Source organism: Phyllostomus hastatus, unplaced genomic scaffold, assembly GCF_019186645.2.
Source record: "Phyllostomus hastatus isolate PE091 unplaced genomic scaffold, TTU_PhHast_1.1 phas_contig_150, whole genome shotgun sequence".
NCBI lineage: Eukaryota > Metazoa > Chordata > Mammalia > Chiroptera > Phyllostomidae > Phyllostomus > Phyllostomus hastatus.
Window position 1 is genome coordinate 18980158 of NW_025333611.1, and position 22207 is coordinate 19002364.

A 22207-nucleotide genomic window follows, 5' to 3' on the forward strand; every position below is an offset into this window, starting at 1 on the left:
ATCCAGTGGCCCCGAGGTGTCATAAAACCATCCCTCAGTGCAATTCTGAGAGACCCTGGGTAGTGTGATCTAGTGGTTAAGTGTTTGGTCTCTGGCATTAACATCTTGGGTTCAAATCCCAGCTTTGCCACTTATAGCTGTGTGATGTTAGAAACAGTTCTTTCACCTCTGAGTACCTTGAATGATAATAGAACCTACGTCACAAGATTATTGTGAAGATAAAATAACACACGTAAAGCTCTTAGCATCATTCCTTGCATGCGGTCAAGTCTCAGTCTATTAGTATCATTTGTTATTACCAATAACACTGTTATTACCAATTCTGGATCTACCAGTAATTCATCGTGGGAACTTGAGCTTTTAGGGCCTTAGTTTCAACATTTGTCCAAAGGGTTCTAAGAATCTTCTCTTCCATGTCTAACTGCATAGAAAAAATTAATGTAAAAGTGATTTGAAAAGTAAAATGCAGCACATATGTATAAGCTATTATTAATAAATGGAGCCAATCAGTTCAGTGTGCTACTTAAAAGCATAGGACTTTGGAATCAGTCAGTTGTGGATTCCAGCCTCAGCTCTTTCACTAACTTTAGACAAAGCACTAAATACGGCAAAGCCTCCATTTATCTGTGGAATGGTGTCACTGTGAGAACTTTGAGAGGGGGTCGCTAAAGCACTTAGTGTAGTAGCTGACACGTGTCCATGAGTCCGTCCCCTCGCAGGGCTGTGTGGAGACTGGGGCTGACTCCGCCCACATTTAGAGGCAACACCTCTGGCTCTCAGACGTTTGGGACCGTGCTTGAGAAGAGGGCAGCAGGAGGATGAGGAGGCAGCAGCTCCTGACCCGAGCCTGGGCACCCCCCTGTCCGCATGCCCCCAGCCCCTGGCTTTCGCAGACGAGTCCACCCTCGTGCATCTGAATCCCAAACCCTGTCAGAGCCGAGTCTAGGTTAGAGCTTCTCCACGGACAGCAGCGCTTGCCTGGTGGCAGATTCAGCTGGCTCTCCCCTCTGCCCTCAAAGGCATGCGAGTGGACAGGAAAAGAGGTAGGGTAGCGGCCCAGATTTCTGTTTGCAAGCCTCACTTCAGCCACTGAACTGCTGTGCGGCCGGAGAAAATCCCTCTCCCTCTCGGGGCCATGGGTGAAATGGAGGAGCTGAGGCAGAGGCCTCCAAGGTTCTTTCTGGCAGTGATGATGAAGATGATGATGATGATCACAAAGAACTGTGACTTGCGCATCCACCCCACTCTCCATTCCTACTGCCTTGGTTTAGCTCCTCCCGGTCTCTCGACTGGACTGCTTCCCAACAGCCCACAGCAGGTCTCCCCACCTGCTTTCGCTCCCTTCCAGCACAGCACGGCCATTCCTACCACATTGACCTTCTGAAGTTAAACTGGGATAAGCTCTGCTGCTTAAGACTTCGGCGGTGCCCGACCGGCCACAGGATAAAGCCCGAAGCCCCCAGTTTGGCAGTGGAGGATGGCCAGTCTCACACCCACTTCACGGCATCATCGCTGCGGAGGGGCTGAGAGCGCAAACGTCGTATACTCAGACAGACCAGATCCAAATTCCAACCCCACTGCTGACCGACTGTGAATTTGGACCAATTACATAACCTCCCTGAGCCTTCTTCATCCGTGAAATTCGATTGAAAATACCGACGTCGTAGGATTGTTTTAAAGGTAAAAGGAGCTGAACTGTGCAGCACTTTGTTGCCTGGTACACAACAGGTCCTCAGTAAGGGGGACCTTTTATTACTTTTGCTGGTAACAGTTGAGCTAAGCTAAACTGTTTGCCCCTTCCCACACACCTGTGCTGGTGCTATTCCTCCTGCACGAGTCCTTCGACCTTCAACTCCTCACATCCTGACCCTAAAAGCACAGAGACTGCACCCTGGTCCTCGCGTCCCATCCTGCTCTGAGCCTGTACTCCTCCCCGGTCCTTCCTCGTCTCACTTCGCTGGCCTCCTTTCCAGCTGGAACCAGCTCCCGCTCACGTCTCAGAACAACGCCAGATCTAGAGAGGCTCACTGCAGGGGGATGAAACAGACTGGCGGGGCCACTTCAAACACCACGGGCTCTCCAGAAGCTTTCCCAGAGTCACCCAGCCTGGCTGGAAGTCTGTTGATGACTTGGGAACGATACCTAGTGGCTATTTGTTACAACCTCTTAGGACGCTTATCGCTGGCAGTGTGTACAGTAAATGGTTTTGTCCACAGCTGGCCTTGCCTGCTAGATACTTTGAGCTCTGCGGGGGTACAAATCAAGACTGTGTGCCTCCACCGTCAAGGTACTCCCTCTGGGCCTAATGTTTATAGGGCTGAATTGAGTTTAGAGGAGACACACCCCTTCGAGAGCTGGCGTGCTGAAGCTAAGGAAGGTGTAAACACCTTGTTCTTTGGTCACCTCTTGGGCAGTGTCTCTTGGTTCTGACTGCAGTGGGCACACACCTTGCCTTCCCCAGCCCCTTCCCACCAACACACTCACCAGGCTCTTAGCTCTTTCACACTAAAGCACCTCATGCTATTTCAAGACAATACCGAGTTTAGAGAAGTTTACCGGGCAGGGTTAGAATCTGAAATTAGACACACTGTGGCTGGGGCAGGGGGGGCCCGCAGGAAGCCCTCAATAAATATTTGTTGAATAACAGAATGAATGAATGAACTCTCCACCTTGGTCAGACAAGCATGGCCATTACCCAGTTTCCAGAAGGCAGACCACGAGGGAATCTCGGAGGCAAGATCGGTGAGCTAATGCTAAAAACTGTTGAACTAGAACTCTGGAAATCCCTTCCGCCTCAGACTTAGGTGGGCCACCCTTGAGAGGTTGAGATCTAGAAACCAATTACCAGAGGTGGAACCTGAGATTATCTGGCAGAGGGTTCCAGTGTTGCTGCCTGGGGCCGTGAACCTGAACATGGACCCCACCGTGTCGAACACCTTTGCTTCGTAAGTACACAGCTAAGTAAGCAAAACAGCATTTAGCTCTCGGGCTATTACACCAATCACATCGATCCCTTCCACACTGCAGTGCCCGCTGCTGCTCACCGGGGAGGAGGGAGCAGTCGATGGCCCAGCTCTTTCAGGCAGTGGCTGCGTGGGAGAAGCGGGGCCGCCTGAGGGCCCAGACGCCTGCTCAAGGCCCCGCCCTCACCTCCCGTTAGTCATTTCACTATGAGACCCTGCGGGGTTTTTCCTTCTGTGAGGTGAGGTATGTTTGTATGTTTACAATCAGCATGTGTTACTTCTATAATAAGAAAAAATTAAACATTTTCACAATAGCAGTGATAACAAAACAGAGACTTTGTCTGTGAAAGAACACCGTGTGTTTGCACACATGTACTTAATGTGAAAGCACTCTTCACGATGCATTTCTGCAGTGGCAATATGGACGAGAACCCAGCCACTTATTTTCTTTGTGACGTTAGGAAAATGACTTAATTATCCTGAGCCTAAATGACTTCAACTGTAAGATGGGAAGAACTGCAACATGGAGATAATAAGCTAATTTTAGTGATGCTGTGAGTGTCGAATGATGTACAGTATGTTAAAGTATCCACTGTATACCAGATTAATAGATGATTACAATCAACAAATGCAGTCTTTCTCCTATTACAAAATGAAATAAAATGTCAGAAATAAAATACAAATGTAAACAGTGTCCTTCCCTAGCTAAAACTCCTCAGAGCTGCACATTACTCCCAGGATGAGGTCCACACTCCTCAGGATGGCGTGAGCAGCCCTGCCTGCTCCCCCTCCCGCCCCTCCCCACCCCCACACTCACTCACTGTCCTCTCCGAAGCACGGCACTGGCACGCTTGCTTTGTCTCTAGGCCTTCGCATATGCCGTTGCAGCTACCCAAAATGCTTTTCTGCTTTGGCTCAACCATATCTGGCCTCACCTTAAATACCGTGTCTTCCTGGAGCCTTTCCTGGCTACCACCCCAAGTCTGGATGGGGGAGCTGTCTCCTCTGTCTGCCTAGCACCCTGGGCTTGGTCCCTACCTGAGCCTCGGGGTGCTGTGGACTCGGTTCTGCAGGTCTGGGACTGCACAGATATGTTCTTCTGGTTCCCAGCACATTCTCCAGTGCCTAGAACAGTGTCTGGCACTGACTAGATGCTCAGTTAAATCTTCTTGAAAAAGCAAATTAATAACGACTAGCTACTAGCTAAAACTATTAGCTATTAGATTTGGAAGTGTTCTTAGAGACCATCTTGCCTAACTCCTTCTTTTACCAGAGAAGTGATTCAGGGTCTAATCCCTGGCCCTTCACTGATTTGCTGCGTGACCTTAGAATATGCCTTCCCTCTCCGACTCTCAGTCCTTCCAGCTATAAAATGAGGAAAGCTCTTCCTGCTCCAACTTCTCCTACCTTTGCCTCCTCCTCCTCTTCCTCCTCAGTCCTTCCCCCTGCCCCGTCCCTTCCCCTCCTCCTCCTGGATGCTGGGTAGCTCCTAGGTGCACTGACTGGGAGAGTCGGGGGAATCGGTGGGACGGTGCAGGAGAAAGGTAAACTCAAATTCATCCTCTCAAATGTTGCCAATCAAGTTTAGGAGAGGAGACACGCACAGAGAGCAAGTGCTAAATGAAATGTTCCCGGCGATTCCCTTTTGCTAGGAGATCAGACAAGGAAGAGATCGGGGAAGCCTGAGGGCACCCAGGCTCCTGCAGGAGATGAGGCTTAAGCCGAGCGGGCGGAATTTACCTGGGCCGTGAGGGTGAGAGAGCGCCCTCTCACAGGACGGCCTCCCACACGCGTGGTCCGTCCACCCGAAACTGGTGCTCGCTCCCTGAAGGTCAGGAGGTCGTGGGTCCACATCCCAGCGCTGCCGCTTACCAGCTCTGGGCCTCCGACACGTTTCTCAAGCCTTCGAAGCCTCGGTTTCCTTACCCTTACCATGGGGATCTGAACGTCGGACGTGCAGGGCTTTGCTGACCATTAAATGTCTGTGGCAGTATCCAGAGCAGCACCTGCTGCCTAACAGACCGTTGTAAGAAATGCCACTTTCTTTCCTTCCCACCAGTTACACAAACAGGTTTGACATGTCGCTGGCAAGAACGCCAGAAGTGCCGCTGGGGTTTGGGGTCCGAAGGCTTTCTCTGCCCCGCCATCCATAGTCTGTTTTCTCTGACATGGCCGGCCCCTGCTTCCTCGCCCCTGCTTCATCACGCACGCGCACACACACGCACACGCGCACGCACGCGCGCACACGCACGCTGCCTGTGAGATCCCAGGGAGGGGGCTGTCTCTGACTCCCAATGCGATGGGGCCCAGCCGGAAGCTGGCTGTGACCGTCGGCAACAACAGCCCAAAACCCCAAAGAGTCAACTCCAAGCTGGTCTGAAGTTCTCCCTCCACACTCCCTCCAGTGGGGCTTAGGAGATGATGAGACCAAACGTCATTTTCTACGGGGCTGCAGGGAGAGGTCTCAATTAAATTATAGAGCCCTTCTAGAAAATACCTTGGCACAGTTAGGAAGCTATCGCTGCTTCTGCAGGCAAACAGATTGAGGCGTGTGCTGTGGGAGGAGCTTGCTGGGGGTGAGAGAGAGGGTGGGGAGGGCTGTTTGTTTCCGTTCAGCCCTGCAGGTGACAGATCAGGAGTGATTAGCATTTAGCAGCAGCGCCCCCAAGAAAATACAGCGTGATCCCATTTACCTGGCACCTTCGGGGGGAAGACACAGAGCAGGTGCTCATGGCTGGAGCTTCTTTCCTGAAGGAGAGCATTTCACGTTGGGTCTGAGCTGAGGTTATTCGTCTTTGGGAACTTTAAATTCTTCTGGGACTCCAACAGAGAGCCATGCTCTTGTTCCTGGGAAAACTCAGGTATCCCCTAAATTCTACTTGTAGTGTATCACGATATTCATGGAACCCAGGTTTCTAATGCCCCACTCACAAAATTAAAAACTTGGCTTTGCAACTGTTTCTTAATTTCATTACCCAGTGTCTGGTCTTGGAGGCCTAAACGGACTCCCAGTTTCTCGAGGGCCGGCTGAACAACCCCTCACTAGAAGTGGGGACTTTGGTGCCAGGACCAGCTCAGCTCTGCCCTTCCAGGGTGACCCTGGGCCAGTCGCAGTTCTCTCTGAACTTAAGTTTCTCCAACTGGAAAACAGGAATGGGGAGGAGTCTTGACTGAGCGAGCAATTCCTAACCCATATTCTGTGGAAGACACGCGTCGTGCTCAAACTAGAGAGTTTAGAGAGTTCTGTGGCCATCATAAACCAGGGAAGTGTTGCATAGTCTAGTCCCCTCCTGGAGAGCCACACACGTCATTAGCACATTGAGGTGACTTCTGAGAAATCCTACAATGAAGAGCTCTGTTGCATTTGCGTTAGCCGAACCTTCCCCTTAACTGGTTGATCCGTGAATTCTTTTAATCAGCGGAGTAACTACACTGCAGCCCCACAGAAGCATCTCACGCAGTGCTCAGTTTGGGACCCAGAGAGATGTGGCTCCACAGTGTGTCTCGGGTTACTTCTCCCCACACAGATCGACACACCACACAGAAGGTCACAGAAGGCTGGCGTGAAAACAGAGTGGGGGGACCCTGGGACCAGCAGGAATGCTGTAGAATTTTTACTCACCCTCCCTTCACTGCTTGGAAATTGTCCTCTTTAGGCAAAATAGTTTGAACGCCCAGGCATCAGCCTCTAGTCTGTCCTTTTGTCCAGGCCGGGGGGCTGCCCCACCTGAGTGCCCCCGAGAATTGCCGCACTGGTGGGGTTCACGATAAAAGGGGGGCTCAAACTTTATCTGTGACATATTACCTCTCTCACCTACAAAACAACGTTCACAGGATGAAAATGTTGACAGGATGAACACAGGTGTTTATGACATCAGCCTGAACTTTTTATTTTTCTAACTTCTCAAAAGAAAGAACAAGGTTTAAACCCTCTCAGTTCAGAGATGAATACACTCGTGGGGCAGCTAGCGAATGTCTTGGGATGACGCTGACTCCCGTGGACTCGGCCGGTGCACCCACTTTTCCGTCTCACTCCCACGTACGCTCCAGCTGCACTTTAATTAGAGACCCCCGAGGGGCCCTGGGGGGCACTGGCTGAAGGCACGTGGGCCTCGGAGGGTGGACCTCCCAGGCCCAGTGCTGACCCCACCGCCCTGCCTCCTGCCCGCAGGACTACCGGGTCAACATCTTCCTGCGGCAGCAGTGGAACGACCCCCGGCTGGCCTACAACGAATACCCAGACGACTCTCTGGACCTGGACCCCTCCATGCTGGATTCCATCTGGAAGCCCGACCTGTTCTTTGCCAACGAGAAGGGGGCGCACTTCCACGAGATCACCACGGACAACAAGCTGCTGAGGATCTCCCGGAACGGCAACGTCCTCTACAGCATCAGGTGAGCTCCCGGGAGGCCTGTCACCCCAGCCTCAGGGAGCACCTTGCCCCTTGCCTTCTGGGAGCAGGCACGAAGGGAGGGGTCAAACAGAGGCGAATGGGCCCTGGGAACCCGACACCTTTGCCAAACAGGCAGAGCCAGCTCTGCAGCTCACACTCAGCAAGTGAGAACAGAATACCATGGGAGGTCCTAGGAGCAAGTGGTTTATTGTAAGCAGGGAGATCAAGGAAGCATCTGGGGGAAGGAGGGTTGGGTTAGGCCCCTAAACCCACCCAGAGTTTCAGTAAGACGAGGTGGGGAAAGAGGATCCCAGGCGACGGCCCACAGCAAGACCGTGCAGATGCAAGAGCAGAATGGGCCCTGGCAGCCTGCGGTGCCACTCGGGGCGGCCGTCAGCAGCACGCGCGCACACTCCAGTGCTTGTTACCAGGGCTGAGCTCACGTGAAATGTTCTTACCATCTTTGTTAAAAAAAATATCAGGAGCAAAGGCACAAAACCTGAAAAGTCCCAGCAACTTTCCCGAAACTGGGCCTGCCTGGCGGAGGCGCTGCTCACCCGACCCGTGTCAGCCTGGGAGGCTGTGCCTCTTCCGGAGGTGCCTTCCCGCCTCCGTGCCTGCCACTGAGTCCAGGGAGCTGGGTCCTCCGTCCCCAGCTCCCCACAGACACAGTCAGTCCCCTGCTACCCTGCGCCACCTAACTCCCAGCCTTCTCCCCCGGGACAGGAAGAAAACGACCAATGTCCACGTGATTCTCACAAATGACCGTTCCCTGAGAACGTACTTACCAGGCTGGGTACTTTACATAGAGGATGTCTAATCCTCCTAACAGCCCCGCAAAGTAGGTTTTATTTTGCAGATTAGATAAGTAAGGATCAAAAAGTTTAAGTAATTTACCAAAGTTCCCACAGCTAATCTGACGCCCACTCAGCACCTCAAAGAGCAGGCACATGGGGTTTAATAGCCACGTAGCCTATGTGACCAATGAATGGAGACACTTTTATTTGAAAGAGTTTAAAGGGGAGTGCTGGTCCTAAATGACTCCCCCTCCCACTCCAGCTCCTTGAGGGGGAATAAATCTTTCAATTTCCCTTAGGAGATGAGCTTTAAATGCCCAGGCCCGTGGGAGAGGCAGCATAGGCCCTGACCCCCAGATGTGACTGAGGGGCAGACAGGTGGGGGAGGGCGCTGAGAAATTTCCGAGGGAAAGGAAGCTCCACAGAGGGGCAGCCTGGGAGGAACCAGAGGCAGCATCACCTTCCTCACCTGGGAGACCACCCACCATGTCTAGATGGCTGGGTTGGGTGGTGGCCAGCGGAGGTGGGGCAGGAGGGTGGGGGGGATCACCCTGGTTGGATTTTGCAGCTGCCAGGCTAGTTTCATGTCTGGGAAGCTAAGCCCCCATGCAGCCTGACACAAGGACAAATCAGCAGAAAGTGATATTCCCAAGGTCCTTTGACTTCAGGAAATTAACCCCGTGTGACAGCTGCCCCACTTTGGAGCTTTTCTCTTCAGAAATCAACTGTGTTCACTTTCCACCACCCTTCTTCTGCCTCATCTTCCCCTCCCTTTCCCCCTCCTGCTTCTACTTGGTGCCTAAAGGGACCCACATCCAGAGCCGTGGGTGTGAGCTGAAGGGAGGAGGTCCACGTGGGCTGGGGCCTCTCCGTGTGCAGCCGAGGTGCCAGCACTGAGTGCCACTAGATCGCCGCCTACCCGGTGCCTTTCAGGAAAGCAGTGCTGGAAAGCCTGCCAGCCAACACATGGCCCAAGCTTCCCAAGGCTGGGCGACACGGTATTAAATCCTGCCTGAGCCGTCAGCTTGCTCTGGGACCTTACAGGAGTCTCTGCCTACCCTGCTCTGAGCCTCGGTTTTCTCACCTGTCAAGTGAGGGAGTGGGCCTTACGATCAAAGGCTCTGAGAGCCTTTCCTCTCCAGTCCCTGCAGCAGGTGCTGGGACACTGGCGAAGCCTCTCCAGAGGACTCGTGTTCTGCCAAGGGGACTTCCTCCGGGTCTGAGGCTGCAGCCCTCTGCAAGGGTGGAACAACCCAAAGTCAAAAGCTAGCCCAGGAGCCTGGGGTGCCCACCACTTTCCAGCTGACCCCAGCATGAGCCCGCAGGTGTGAGCCAGCTGTGTTTGGACACTCAGAAGGCAGGAGACCTTTGCACATAAGTTTTGATGAGCCTAGGGCACGCAGAGAGGCAGCCAAGAACCACTCACAGCACCTGCTGCCGGTGCCCCTGAGAATGCCTGAGGCCTGGTACTACTCAGCAGAAAATTCAGGTTCTGCTCCTACCTGAGTCTCCACAAAACAGGGATTTGGGGAGGGGAGGCCTGGCCTCCAGAGCTTTGGGCACCTAGATAAGGCAGGCCTCCCAAAGCCAGACAGACTCCAAGGAAACACAGAAGTTCCCCTGACTCTGTGCAACCTACTGATCTCTCGGAGCCTCCATTTACATACCTGAAGGGTGGGAATATACAAACATTGGTTCCAAAAACCCTAGTCCCCTGGCCTCCTTGACCCCTTGACCTCTCCTACTGGACCAGTTTCTGGCCGTAAGGAGAATGGAGGCACAGCTCCCCTGGTCTGTTGGCCCTGCTCATTCGACTCCCTTCTCTTCCCAGAATCACCCTGACCCTGGCCTGCCCCATGGACTTGAAGAACTTCCCCATGGACGTCCAGACGTGTATCATGCAACTGGAAAGCTGTGAGTCCCTTCCCTGAGGCCTCGAGAAAGGATCAGGCCCCCGTTTACCCTCGGGACTGGCAGACATCCCCACACAGCAGCTCCTGACCTCAGGCCCCCAGGAGATTCCTGTAGCAGCTCAACATATCAGATGAGGGGCTTAGCCCTTGGAAGATGCTTTGGAAGTGTGGCTCCCCTCACACGGGCTGAGGCTCTGCTCAGGGACCAGCAGCATTCCCCAAGGAGGCACTGGTCTGTGTCCCTCGTGAACATGCTCTCCAGGAGGGCAGGAGAAATCGCTTGAATGAGCCATGGTCCTGGAGGTCATGGGCACACTCAGTCCCGCAGGGCAGAGAGATGACTGGCTGGCACAGGGCAGCAAGTGGGACGGGTGCTATTAGAAGCACCAAGCATGGTGGCCTCAGGGCAGAAGGAGGGCTTCTTTCTGAATGGGAGGGAGGGGCATCGTTGGAGAAGGCTGTGTGGACAGGCAGTGAACCCAGATGCTGACGAGGGCTGGCGGGAGCGGGGGGCACGGGGACACAGGTAGCTGGATTCTTTGCTGGTAAACCCAGAGAGCAATCTAATTTTTAAAGTATAATTAAATGGAAGGACATGGAGGTCCCTCCCAGACTTGTAGGAGAAACCAAAAGTGCAGAAGCCAGGGCAGAGCACTCAGGCAGCAGGAGCTAACAAACGTGCCCCTTGAAGCACCGCCTCTGACGGGAATGGGCACAGACCAACCCTGAAACCTTTCCTGACTCCACTCGAGGGTCAAAGTCCTGGGGCGGAGAGTCTGCCAGGTCTTCTTGAGCCACCATCCCACACTTCCACCCCCAAGTGACAGTCCCACCACAAAAGCAAACCACAGAGTCACTCCCCTGGGGACAGTCTGCTATGGGCAGAAGAGGGAGCTTGCAAGGATAGTGCACAGGCACAAATGGCAGATGTCAGCTGAACTTGACCATGGAGATGAGGGGAAGGGGGCAACAGGGAAAGCTAAGGTAGGGCACTGGGAGCAGTAGGAAGAGTGGGAGAAGGGTAGTGGGGTAAATGCAAACAACTAAACCAGGTTTAACCTCCTTTGTGGGGAGGAGGAGCAACATGGTTTCATGAATCTGTTAAGCATCTGATGCCTCTGTCTCTACCCTAACCAACCCTGACACGCCCCACGTAAGTGCCCCTGGGTGGTGACTGCTCCTTCTTCTGGTCCCATCCCAGTTGGATACACCATGAACGACCTCATCTTTGAGTGGCAGGAGCAGGGAGCGGTGCAGGTGGCAGATGGACTGACTCTGCCCCAGTTCATCCTGAAGGAGGAGAAGGACTTGAGATACTGCACCAAGCATTACAACACAGGTGGGTGCAAGGTGCCACCCCTTGGGTCCCACCCCCACCCTCCGCCAGGGCCAGAGGCCATTTCAAACATTCACTCAGCCATTGCTTCAACAGATCGTATGAGGTGGTCTCGGTGAGCATAGCTGTGTGTTTATGACCAGTGGTGAGGAGAATGTTCTCTGAAACCAAAAAGTGGCTCTGGCACTTTCTTTCTAAGAGTCCCGGGGCAAGGAGCATGGGTTTAGGCCACAGCTCATCGCAAAGAAAGCCGGGAGGTACAGTCTTCATTCCAGGCGGCAGTGCCCCTCACTCAAATGGACCCGATTCCTCGGGAAGAAGGAAAAGCCGCTATGGGGAGGACATCAGCCATCTCTGTCCCCGAGAGGCTGGCATTGCGGATAGGGCCCAGGCACAGAGAGCGCTCACGTCAGACCTCAGCAGGGGGAGGCCGGGAGGTGGCAGGGAAGTCAGCAAGCAGTGAAGTTGGGAAACAACCACTAGACTGTCAGCGACAAGGGGGAGGGGGCACCACCTCTCTCTAGCTCAGCTCTCTATCTCGGGGCTGAAGGAACACACAGGGGGAAAGGCATTGTGGTGGGGGAGGCTCCACGTGTAAAAACTCCGGGGGAGGAGGAGGAGGGTTTCCTGGGCTGCCTGTGGTGGGGAATTAGGGCATTCCAGGCAGAGGGATTGGCACGACCAAGTGTGGACACAGGCTCCAGGCAAGGGATGGAGTGTAGGTGGGGGCGACTAAGTTGAAGAAAGACGGGAAATGGGATGGAAAACAGGTAGCACTCCACCCTCCATCCCAAGGGGCAGACTGAAGAGTCTGAACTTTCCCTGCAGGTAAAGGGGACCTTCTTGGATGAGGAGAGAAGGAAGGAAGGAAAGAGAGGTTTTGCAAAGGGGAGGAACAGGATCAAGTCATGTTTGGGGAAGAGAAGTGGCAGAAGGGGAGTGGACGGTGCACTTCTGCCCACTCTTTGCAACAAAATCGTGATGATGGGGATGATGGCAACTGGCATTCCTGAGCACTAGTGAGGTGTGAGGATGTGCAACATTCTTTATAGGCACCATCTCATTCCCGCATCACAGTAACCATGGTAACCATACCAGTAAACATGTGAGGTAGGCTTATTATTATTACTATCACTATTACTATTACTATTATTGTCATCATCGTCCTCCCCAATTTACCATAGACAAGACAAGTGAGACAAAGAGAGAGTCAAACATTTGTCTAAGGACACAGCTAGGATTTGCACTGAACCAAGACCACAGCCAAGATTGTTCTGACCCCAAAATCTTAGTCCTACCCACTAGGCTACTTTGCCTTCACACCGTAATGTCTTCCAGGTAAATTCACCTGCATCGAGGCCCGGTTCCACCTGGAGCGACAGATGGGCTACTACCTGATCCAGATGTACATCCCCAGCCTGCTGATTGTCATCCTCTCGTGGATTTCCTTCTGGATCAACATGGATGCCGCACCCGCCCGTGTGGGCCTGGGCATCACCACTGTGCTCACCATGACCACCCAGAGCTCTGGCTCTCGAGCCTCCCTGCCCAAGGTGAGCGCCACCTCCCGAGTGCACAGAACACCTGGACAGGTGGGGAGGATGCTCTTCTCCCTCCCCTGCCTGAGACAGGCCAGCACGAGAAACTGGTCACTGTGTCTCCATCAGCCACACTTGGTAGGATCCAGCACTCCGATCCCTCGAACCTTTCCTCCAGATTTAACATTATATTCAATATAAACACACACACACATTTAAAAAAAAGATGAGAAAAAGAAAAAGTGAAGGAGATAGTCACCAGCACAGGTTTTGCTCCATTCTCTGCCAACATGAAACACACATTCTGCTTCATTTATTATTAACAACCACCTCCTCCATTCATTTTAACATTGAGTACCACATTCTACTCCTTTCACCAGTAGCAGGAGATACTCTGTATTGGGGTCTCCAAGTCCACCCCCACGTTCAGAGATGTGATGGGACTCACGGTCTCAGCATACAGTTGTGCTTGAGGCTGAGGCTCCCCACAGTGAAGACTCAGGGCGCACAGCTGGATGGCACGGGAAACAGACACATGCAGCGGCTGGCGGGACCCAAGGGCAGGCTTTCCTGCCTGCTCCCTCCCGCCCGTGAGGACCACGTAGAGCACCCTCTTGCCCCAGCAACGAAAGGCAGCTCAAGTTGAGATGTTTCTGCCCAGAGAGACAGAAAGAGAAATGGTTTTGAGACTCATTTAAGATTCAGTATCAAAGGTTTTTACTGGGTGCTGGGTGCCTGGCACAAACCAGAATTCCAGAGTCCCGGAAGGACAGCAGATGTTCAGCACAAACCGTGTTGTTTGTACAAGGAATCAAGGCACACTTATCAGTTAGAGAAAGTGGGAACACCCCCCCCCAAATCCAAGTTCCCAGGTGTCATGCAAGGGCCAGCCTTGCAAGCGGGTCCTTCACAGGATAGCAGCCTCATGCCTGTTATGCTTTTCCATACATACCTCAGTCTGATGCTTATATTTCTAATGCTGAACACCACATTCACCATTTAACTATTAAGCCATAGGCTGCTCCATTTACTGTTAACCCGAGACACCCCATTTCACTCTGTTTACTAGTAATACCAGATGACGCATTCTCCTTCCTTCATTCCACGCTAGACACAGCATCATCCTGTTCTGTTCCCTCGACGCCAGACACGGCACTCCACTTCATTCATTACCGACAGCAAATGCTAATTCTCCTCCAGTCACCCTCAAAGAAACATACCATCCTGTTCCTCTCACTGTTAACACTAGACCTCACCTTCTGCTTCATTCACGTTTAACATCAGACATAATGTTCTGCTTCATTTACTATTAATGCCAAACACCTCATACTCTTCCGTTCACCCACACCTGAGATCCCACATTCTGCCCCCTTCCCTGTGAACACTGGGTGCCTCGTTCTGCTGGGCTCCTTCTAACGCTAGGTAGGCACTGCCTTGTCCCACCTCCCCTGCTGTCATTGCAGACGCATCCTGTTTATTCCCTCAGCACTCGATGCAACGTTTGGCTCTGTTGTGAACACCGAACCCCACACCCCATTCCCTCCAGCCTCACGCCAAATGCGACACGCTGCACAGTGTCCAGTTAGTGCCACACTTCACATTCTGCTTCGTTACAGAAAGCTTGAAATAACCCACGATGAACACCACAGTACCCTTCACCTGGATTCCAATTGTTACCATTTTGCCTCATTTGCTTTATCTCTGTCTCTCTGTGTACAGAGAGGTAGGTGGGTAAGGAGGCAGACAGGTGCAGCTTCTGCGCAAGCGTTTGAAAGCTACAGACATCATGACAGTAAAGAATAAGGATCACAATAACATTATCACATCTAAAAAAATTAACATTCATTGAATCATTATTATTGAATTAGAAATAATGCCATAATTGCATCCAATAGAGAATCTTCATTTAAAATTTCTGAATTATCAAAAAATGCTCCAGTCATTGTGAACACTAGACTCACTATTTGACTCTGTTTGCTATTAACATTCAACCTCACAGTCTTCTCCATTTGCTTTTATTTTTTAAGCATAAAATCTACTGGCAGTTACTATATTTGCAAAGTTGTTTACCTTCGCCACTATCGATTTTTCATCACCCCAAAAGAAACCCCATACTTATCACCAGTTACTCCCCCTCCCTCGGCTTTTGGCAACCACTGACCTACTCTCTAGCTCTATGGATTTACCTGTTCTGGGCATCTCAAGGAAATGGAATCGTATGATACATGCATAGTGCCCTCAAGGCCCATTCATGTGGCAGCAGGTATCAGCTGTTCGCTCTGTTGACAGCAGAATAATACTCCATCATGTAAATATACCACATTTTGTTTATCCATTCCTCAGTCGGGAGACATTTGGGCTATGCCATGAACATATGTGTGCAAGTTATTGTGTGGACATGTTTTTGGCTCTATATATGTATATACACACACACATATATATATATATATCATACATCTCATATATATGTACATATATGGCACATATACATACACACACACACACACACACAACTTGGAGGTGAATAGTAACTATATGCTTAATTTTTTAGGAACTGCCAAACTATTGCCGAAGTGGCTATACAATTTTATAATCCTACCAGAGTTCCAATTTCTCCACTTCTTCTCCAATGCTTGTCATTATGTCTTTTTGATTATAGACATTTTAGTTGATACAAGGTGGTACCTTATTGTGATTTTGATCCACATTTTCCTCATGACTAATAATGTTGGACATTCTTTTCAGGTGCTTATTGACCATGTACGTATCTTCTTTGGAGAATTGTCTACTCAAATCTTTTACCCACTTTTTAATTGAAGTAATTCTCTTTTTATTGCTGAGTTGTCATAGTTCTCTGTGCATCGTGGATTTTAAACCCTTGTCAGATATAAGATATGCAAATATTTTCTGCCATCTGTGGGTTGTTTCTTCACTTGATTTGCAGTGGCCTTTATACATGAAAGTTTTAATTATGGTGAAGTCAAGTTCATGTATTTTCTTTTGCTGCTTGTGCTTCGGGTATCCTATGTAAGACACTAATGTGTAACCCAAGGTCACAAAGGTTTACACCTACATTTTATTCTAAGAGTTTTACAGTTTAATCTAGATTTTGACGCATTTAGATTTTTGTAGGTTGTATGAGGCAGGAATATAACACTTTCCCATGTAAATATTCAAATGTTCCAGCACCATTAGTTACGACTATTCTTTCCTTCCACTGAATTTACATCCTTGTCATAAATAACTGAGCGTAGATGTATGGGTTTATTTCTGGACTCTCAGTTCCATTCCATTGATCTATATGTTTATCCTTATGCCAATACTGCAATGCCGATTACCATAGCTTTGTAGTAGTTTTGAAATTGGGAAGGGTGAGTCCTCCCACTTTCTTCTTTTTAAAGATTGTTTTGGCTATTGTGGGTTCTTACATTTCCATGTGAACATGATTACGAATTTTAAGATAAGCGTGTCAACTTCTGCAACAACAAAAAAGGAATTTTGAATAAAAATGCTTTGAGTCTCTAGGTAAATTTGGGGAATATTGCCATCTTAACATTGTTAAGTCTTTCAATTCATGAACATGGGATGTAGTGCCATTTATTTAGGCTGTCTTTCATGTCCCCTGCCTTCCAGACCCCATAGTTTCTATGAGAAATCAGCTAGTGCTCTTACTGATGAGCCTTTGTATGTGGTGAGTTGCTTCTCCCTCACTTCTTTCAAGACTCTGTGTCTTTGGCTCCTGACAGTTTGATCATGGTGTATCTAGGTGTGGATCTCTTTGCACTTACCCTGCCTGGAGTTCATTGAGCTTCTTAGATGTGTGGTATTTTTCTACAAATTTGGGGAAAATTTTGGCTATTATTTCTTTAAATATTCTTTCTGCCTCTTTCTCTCTCCTATCCTATAAGCCAGCAGTCCTCAATGTTTTTGGCACCAGGGAGCGGTTTCATGGAAGACAATTTTGCCATGGACTGGGGATGAGAGGATGGTTTTGGGATGATTCGAGCATATTACATTCAAGCTCACCTCCTGCTGGGAGGCCTGGTTCCTAATGGGCCCAGACCAGTACCGGTCCATGGCCTGGAGGTTGGGGACCCCTGCTTTAAACAGACCTGAGTGCACATGATGGTTCCCCATCCGTCTCTGAGGCTCTGTTCATTTTTCTTTATTCTGTTCCTCAGACGGGATAACCCAAACTTCACTGTTTCTTTTCGAAGTTCACTGATTCTTCTGTCTGTTCAAATATGTTGATCCTCTCCAGTGGGATTTTTACTTATTTTACTTTTCAACTCCAAAATTTCTATTTGGTTCTTTTTTTTGTAATTTCTCTCTCATGCTCTACTTGATGAGACGTTGTTCTCATACTTTTCTTTAGTTATTTAGACATGGTCTCCTTTAGTTCTTTGAACATATTTAAAACAACTGATTTAAAGTCTTTATCAATTAAGTCCAACATCTGGGATCTCTCAGGGGAAGCTTCTTTTGACTGCTTTTTTCCTATGAATGGGCCAGTCTTAGTCAATTTGGACTTCTATAATGAAGAACCAAAAACTGGCCCTGGTTGGCGTAGCTCAGTGGATTGAGTGTGGGCTGCGAACCAAAGTGTTGCAGGCTCGATTCCCAGTCAGGGTACATGCCTGGGTCGTAGGCCATGACCCCCAGCAACCGCACATTGATATTTCTCTCTCTCTCTCTTTCTCCCTCCCCTCCCTCTCTAAAAATAAATAAATAAAATCTTTTTTAAAAAAAGAACCAAAAACTGGACAGCTCATAAACAACTGAAATTTATTTCTCACAGCTCTGAGGCCTGGGAATCTGATCAGGGTGCCAGCATAGTCAGGTTCTGGTGAGGACCCTCTTCCAGCTGCAAACTGCTGACTTATTACTGTATCCTCACATGATTGAAGGAGAGCTAGCTAATTCTCTGGACTCTTCTTATAAGGCACCAATTCCATTCACGAGGGGTCCACTCCTCGTGGCATCATTACTTCCCAAAGCCCCCACCTCCAAATACCATCACACTGGAATTGGGATTTCCATATATATGAATTGAGGGGAGGGCACAAACATTCGGCCATTGCAGGGCCATTTCTTGTTTCTTTGCATGTAATTTTGTGTTGTTGAAAATTGCACATTTTACAAAATTTAATGTGCTGTCTCTGAAAATCAGATTCTCTTCCTGGTGATCTGTTGTTGCCATTGTTTGTTTAGTAACTTTTCTAAACTAATTCTGAAATGTCTGTATTCTTTCTTAGCTGCGGAAATAGAGACACTTGAAGTCTCCACTAAGTAAGTTTGGTGGTTAGCTAAAAATTAAACAGAGATTTTCTTGAATGTCTTGAACCTATAAACTCCCGAGCCTTTGCTTAGGGGCTCCGTGTATTAGGACACAACTTCAGCACCCAGCTGGGCAGTGTTCTTCCTGCTTGCTCAGTACATCAAGGTTAGCCAGAGTTGAACCCTAAGGGCCTTCTCAGGCCTCCCCTGGGCATGCATGTAGATTTCCAGAAATATGCCAGAGTTTTCTCAAGCCTCCTGTGGACATCTCATTCCCTAGCTCTTCCTCTTCAGCTTTGGCTCAACTTATTGTTTGCCTCAACTCTCTTACCAGCCTCAGACTGACCGGATGTTCAATAATTGTCACTGTTTTCAACAAACACCCCTGGGGAAATGGCTGTTCATGTGGGCCAGCAACAAGTCAAGCCAAGACGAGACAGCCTGGTTTGTGAGTGAGGTCTTTCAGTGAACCACAGGTTATGTAAAGAACAACAGTTCTCTGGCAGTGGCACTCTGAAGAAGCCCCATCAGTGGCTGCCACAGTAATGGTTTTCACTGAGTTTGCAAGCTGTTGGTTTTCAAGACTTGCGTGGAGCTGGGGGAGGGAGGACAGAAATGGGGCAATGTAAAATGCCACAAAGCCCCAAGGGAAAATTAAAACATATGTCCACACAAAAACCTGTGCACAAATGTTTGTAGCAGCTTTATTCAGAATAACCAAAAGGTAGAAACAACCCAAATGCCCATCGACTGGTGAATGGATCAACAAAATGTCATATATACACACGATGGAATATTACTTGGCCATTAAAAATGAAATACTGACACCAGCTACAACGTACTAAGCTAAACCTTGAAAATATTGCACTAAGTGAAAGAAATCAGTCATACTTATTCTCCCACTCATAGGAAGTGTCCAGGACAGGTAACTTCACAGAGGCAGAAAGCAGATTACTAGTTACTTAGGACTGGGGGTGGGGGGCTGGGGCACTACGGGATGACAGCTAGAAGTTTCTAGGGGGGGGTGTTTTGAGGTGATAAAAATTCTAAAATTGACTTTGATGATGGTTGCACATGATCTGTGAATGTATAAAATCACTCAATTGTACACTTTACATGTGTGAATTATGTAGTGTGTGAATTACATCTCAACAAAGCTGTTTTTTGAAACAGTACAAAGCTTGTTCTTACTAAGATCAGGCTGTCTTTCTTAAATAAATGCTCACAGGGTTGTTGTCGGCCTTTGGCTCTTTACCAGAGTTCTGAGAAAAGTTTATTCGGACCATTTTTGCTGGTGCTCTTGTTGCTCTCATAGGGGGTGAGTTTCTGAAGTTCTCACACCCCGATTCTCACTGGCATTCTCTACCTTGACACAGGTGCAGCATCCTGCCGCTGTCACCCTCAGACTAAACCTTCTGCTCCGCTGAATAACAGTGCTGGGCACTCTGTCCTCCCTTCTCCAGTGCTCCTCCGATTCCTCTGTCTGGCCTTCCTGGTGCCTTTTTCTTGTTTTCCTCTGTGCCCTCCCCTCTAATGCCCCAGCTGGGGCGGGACGGCAGTGGGGGAGGGGGAGTTCCATCCCACCAGTCAGCACTCCTCTCCTCTGTGCTCACCGCCCTGTGTTCTTCCCCCACCCCGCCCAGGTGTCCTACGTGAAAGCCATCGACATCTGGATGGCGGTGTGCCTGCTCTTCGTGTTCTCCGCCTTGCTCGAGTACGCTGCTGTCAACTTTGTGTCTCGGCAGCACAAAGAGCTGCTCCGGTTCCGCAGGAAGCGAAGACACCACAAGGTAGGCCTTTGGGTCCCCACCCAGGAAGGGACAGCTGGCGGTACATGGAAGAGCTCCCAGCAGGCAGCCTTCTCTGGTGATGCTTGTTTCACTGGACCATCCTTCTCAGTGGGCGAGGCAGGCAGGAAATGGGAATGAGAGTCACAGAAGTCCCAGCTTCCGCTCCTATAAGTAACACCCGACTGGGTCTGCAGGCAGTCACTCATTCAACGGTGCTAACACTACAGAAATGACCAGGGTGCGCCTGAAGTCAGAGCTGATGGCGCAAATGCCGGCGGGGCCAAGCTAATGGCTCTCTAGAAACCCAGTGCCTGGCAGGCTGGGGGCTACCTATTGGTGTTTTCTGCAGGGCCACATTATTTCAGGGGGCTTGGTTCCAGGCAGGAATTGGGTGAGGTGTTCAGGTAATGTGTCCATTTTCCAGGCCTTTGCTCCCTACCTCCAAGGAAGGGGCATCAAGCAAAATCCTCCCCCAGTGCGGATTCTCCCCCTGACGGACTGAATAGAGGAATATTTTCTCTGAACAGTCACCAGCCTCTTCTAACTACCTCAGAGGTTGTAGTCCAACCAGCAAACGCCCCTGGGAGTGTGCGGCTGAGGTAGCACACCAACTCTGCACCCTGGTCTGTACCACTTCCCCGGGGGTCAGAGAGCCTGCGCTTCTCTCTAGCCTTGTCTTCCCGTCACCCTCTCTTGTGCCCTCGGGACACCATCCACACTAGCTGTCTCCCCAGCTCCTCAAACACACACACGGGTCTTCAGGAAGCTGGCTCTCCCTTCCTGGGTTGCTCCTCCAGGACATTCCGCTTGGGCTCAGCCCGCTCATTGTCCAGCCCTCCGCTGAGCCATCTTTCCCTGATACCTCGGCCAGGGTCCCGGGCCTGTACTGAGGCTCCTTTACAAGGCCGCCGAGTGTGGCCACGCAGGTTGTCTCCTATAAGGGCCCCCAGCCAGCGAGGCCCTCCCCTGTAAGCCGTGTCCTGGCATGGGCCGTCCCAGCCAGAGGAAAGGCTTCCAATCACAAGCCCCCAAGGGGCAGGCCAGCCCCTGATACGCACAAAGGCTGTGTGCACTAGCAAAGGCCGTGTTCTGCTCACACCCAGTTTCTTTCCTTCTGAACATTTACCTTGACTCATAATTATACATTCAGTGATGTGATTGCTTAATGCTCATCTCTTTCACGGAGCTGTAACCTCCATAAGGACAGAGACCATGTCTGCTCTTGTTCAGTGGTACATGCCTAGTGCCCAACACCAGGCCTGATACGTAGTGAATGTGTAAGAGCCGTCTGTAGAGCACGTAGACAGAGGAGCAAAGGAACCGGGGCTCAGGCCGACAGCCTGCCTGGAAGTTTTTCCAGCAGCAGATTAGGGCAACCAAGAACCCATACGCTGTGACCTGTCAGGGCCGCACCACACACCTGCCGCACACCAAGGCACCACACAGTTCAGACTGACCTATTCGGTGCCACTGCGCCGAAGGGCCCCGCGCTGTGACAAAGGACCCTGCCTCCTCAGCTCTGTCTGGTATGAGCCTCGCCCGAGGCCCAGCTTTCCCCTCAGTGACGCGGACTAAAGCTGGCATTAGGGGGGCTGTGGTGCGGATCAAACCAGACTCCAAAGTAGCTTTAAGTTTCATTCCCGCCACAAGTGCCAGGAATTAGAATGATTACGCAGGGATAACTCTCCATCCATGTTTCTTAAACATTAGCAATCTGACTTAATTAACTTCTAACAGTTCACCGCAGGCAAAAGGCAGACACTCCAGGACAGAAGGTGCCCCTGGGAGGGAAGATACGGCCTGCATTGAGAGAGGACACTGTTTAAGAAGCCAGAAAGCGCTTCTTACATGACCCCTAGTTTTAGTCCTTCCATTACCTTTCCATTGGGTTTCTAGCCTCTGACTCTCAAAACAATCTAAGTGAGGAACTGACCAAACACAACTGTCTCTGAGATTTACTTTTTATTTTTCCTTTTTCCCATGGGCTAGTGGCTTTTTGCTGAAAGATGATTAATACCAGACCCCTAGATTGTGCACTTCACAACTCCAGGGGGCGCTACTTACATAGGCTACAATGTGAAGGGAGCCCCTTGCAGAAGTGTGAGAGGGTGGACCTGTGGTACTTCCAAAGGCTGCCTCCTCCCTTGCCTAATCCCTGCCAGTATGACACACTAGAGGAAAACAGACGCATTCACTCTG

General features: G+C 50.3%; 1 protein-coding gene across 2 annotated transcripts in view; it reads left to right on the forward strand.

Moving 5' to 3' along the window:
- Positions 1-22207, forward strand: part of GLRA1 (glycine receptor alpha 1) — a 71435-nt gene that overhangs the window by 45125 nt on the left and 4103 nt on the right. For both annotated transcript variants that reach the window (XM_045826333.1, XM_045826341.1), the window contains exons 4-8: positions 7135-7358; positions 9986-10068; positions 11269-11406; positions 12742-12956; positions 19862-20008. In XM_045826333.1, the coding sequence (XP_045682289.1) occupies positions 7135-7358; positions 9986-10068; positions 11269-11406; positions 12742-12956; positions 19862-20008 (807 nt within the window). The remainder of the gene's footprint in view (positions 1-7134; positions 7359-9985; positions 10069-11268; positions 11407-12741; positions 12957-19861; positions 20009-22207) is intronic.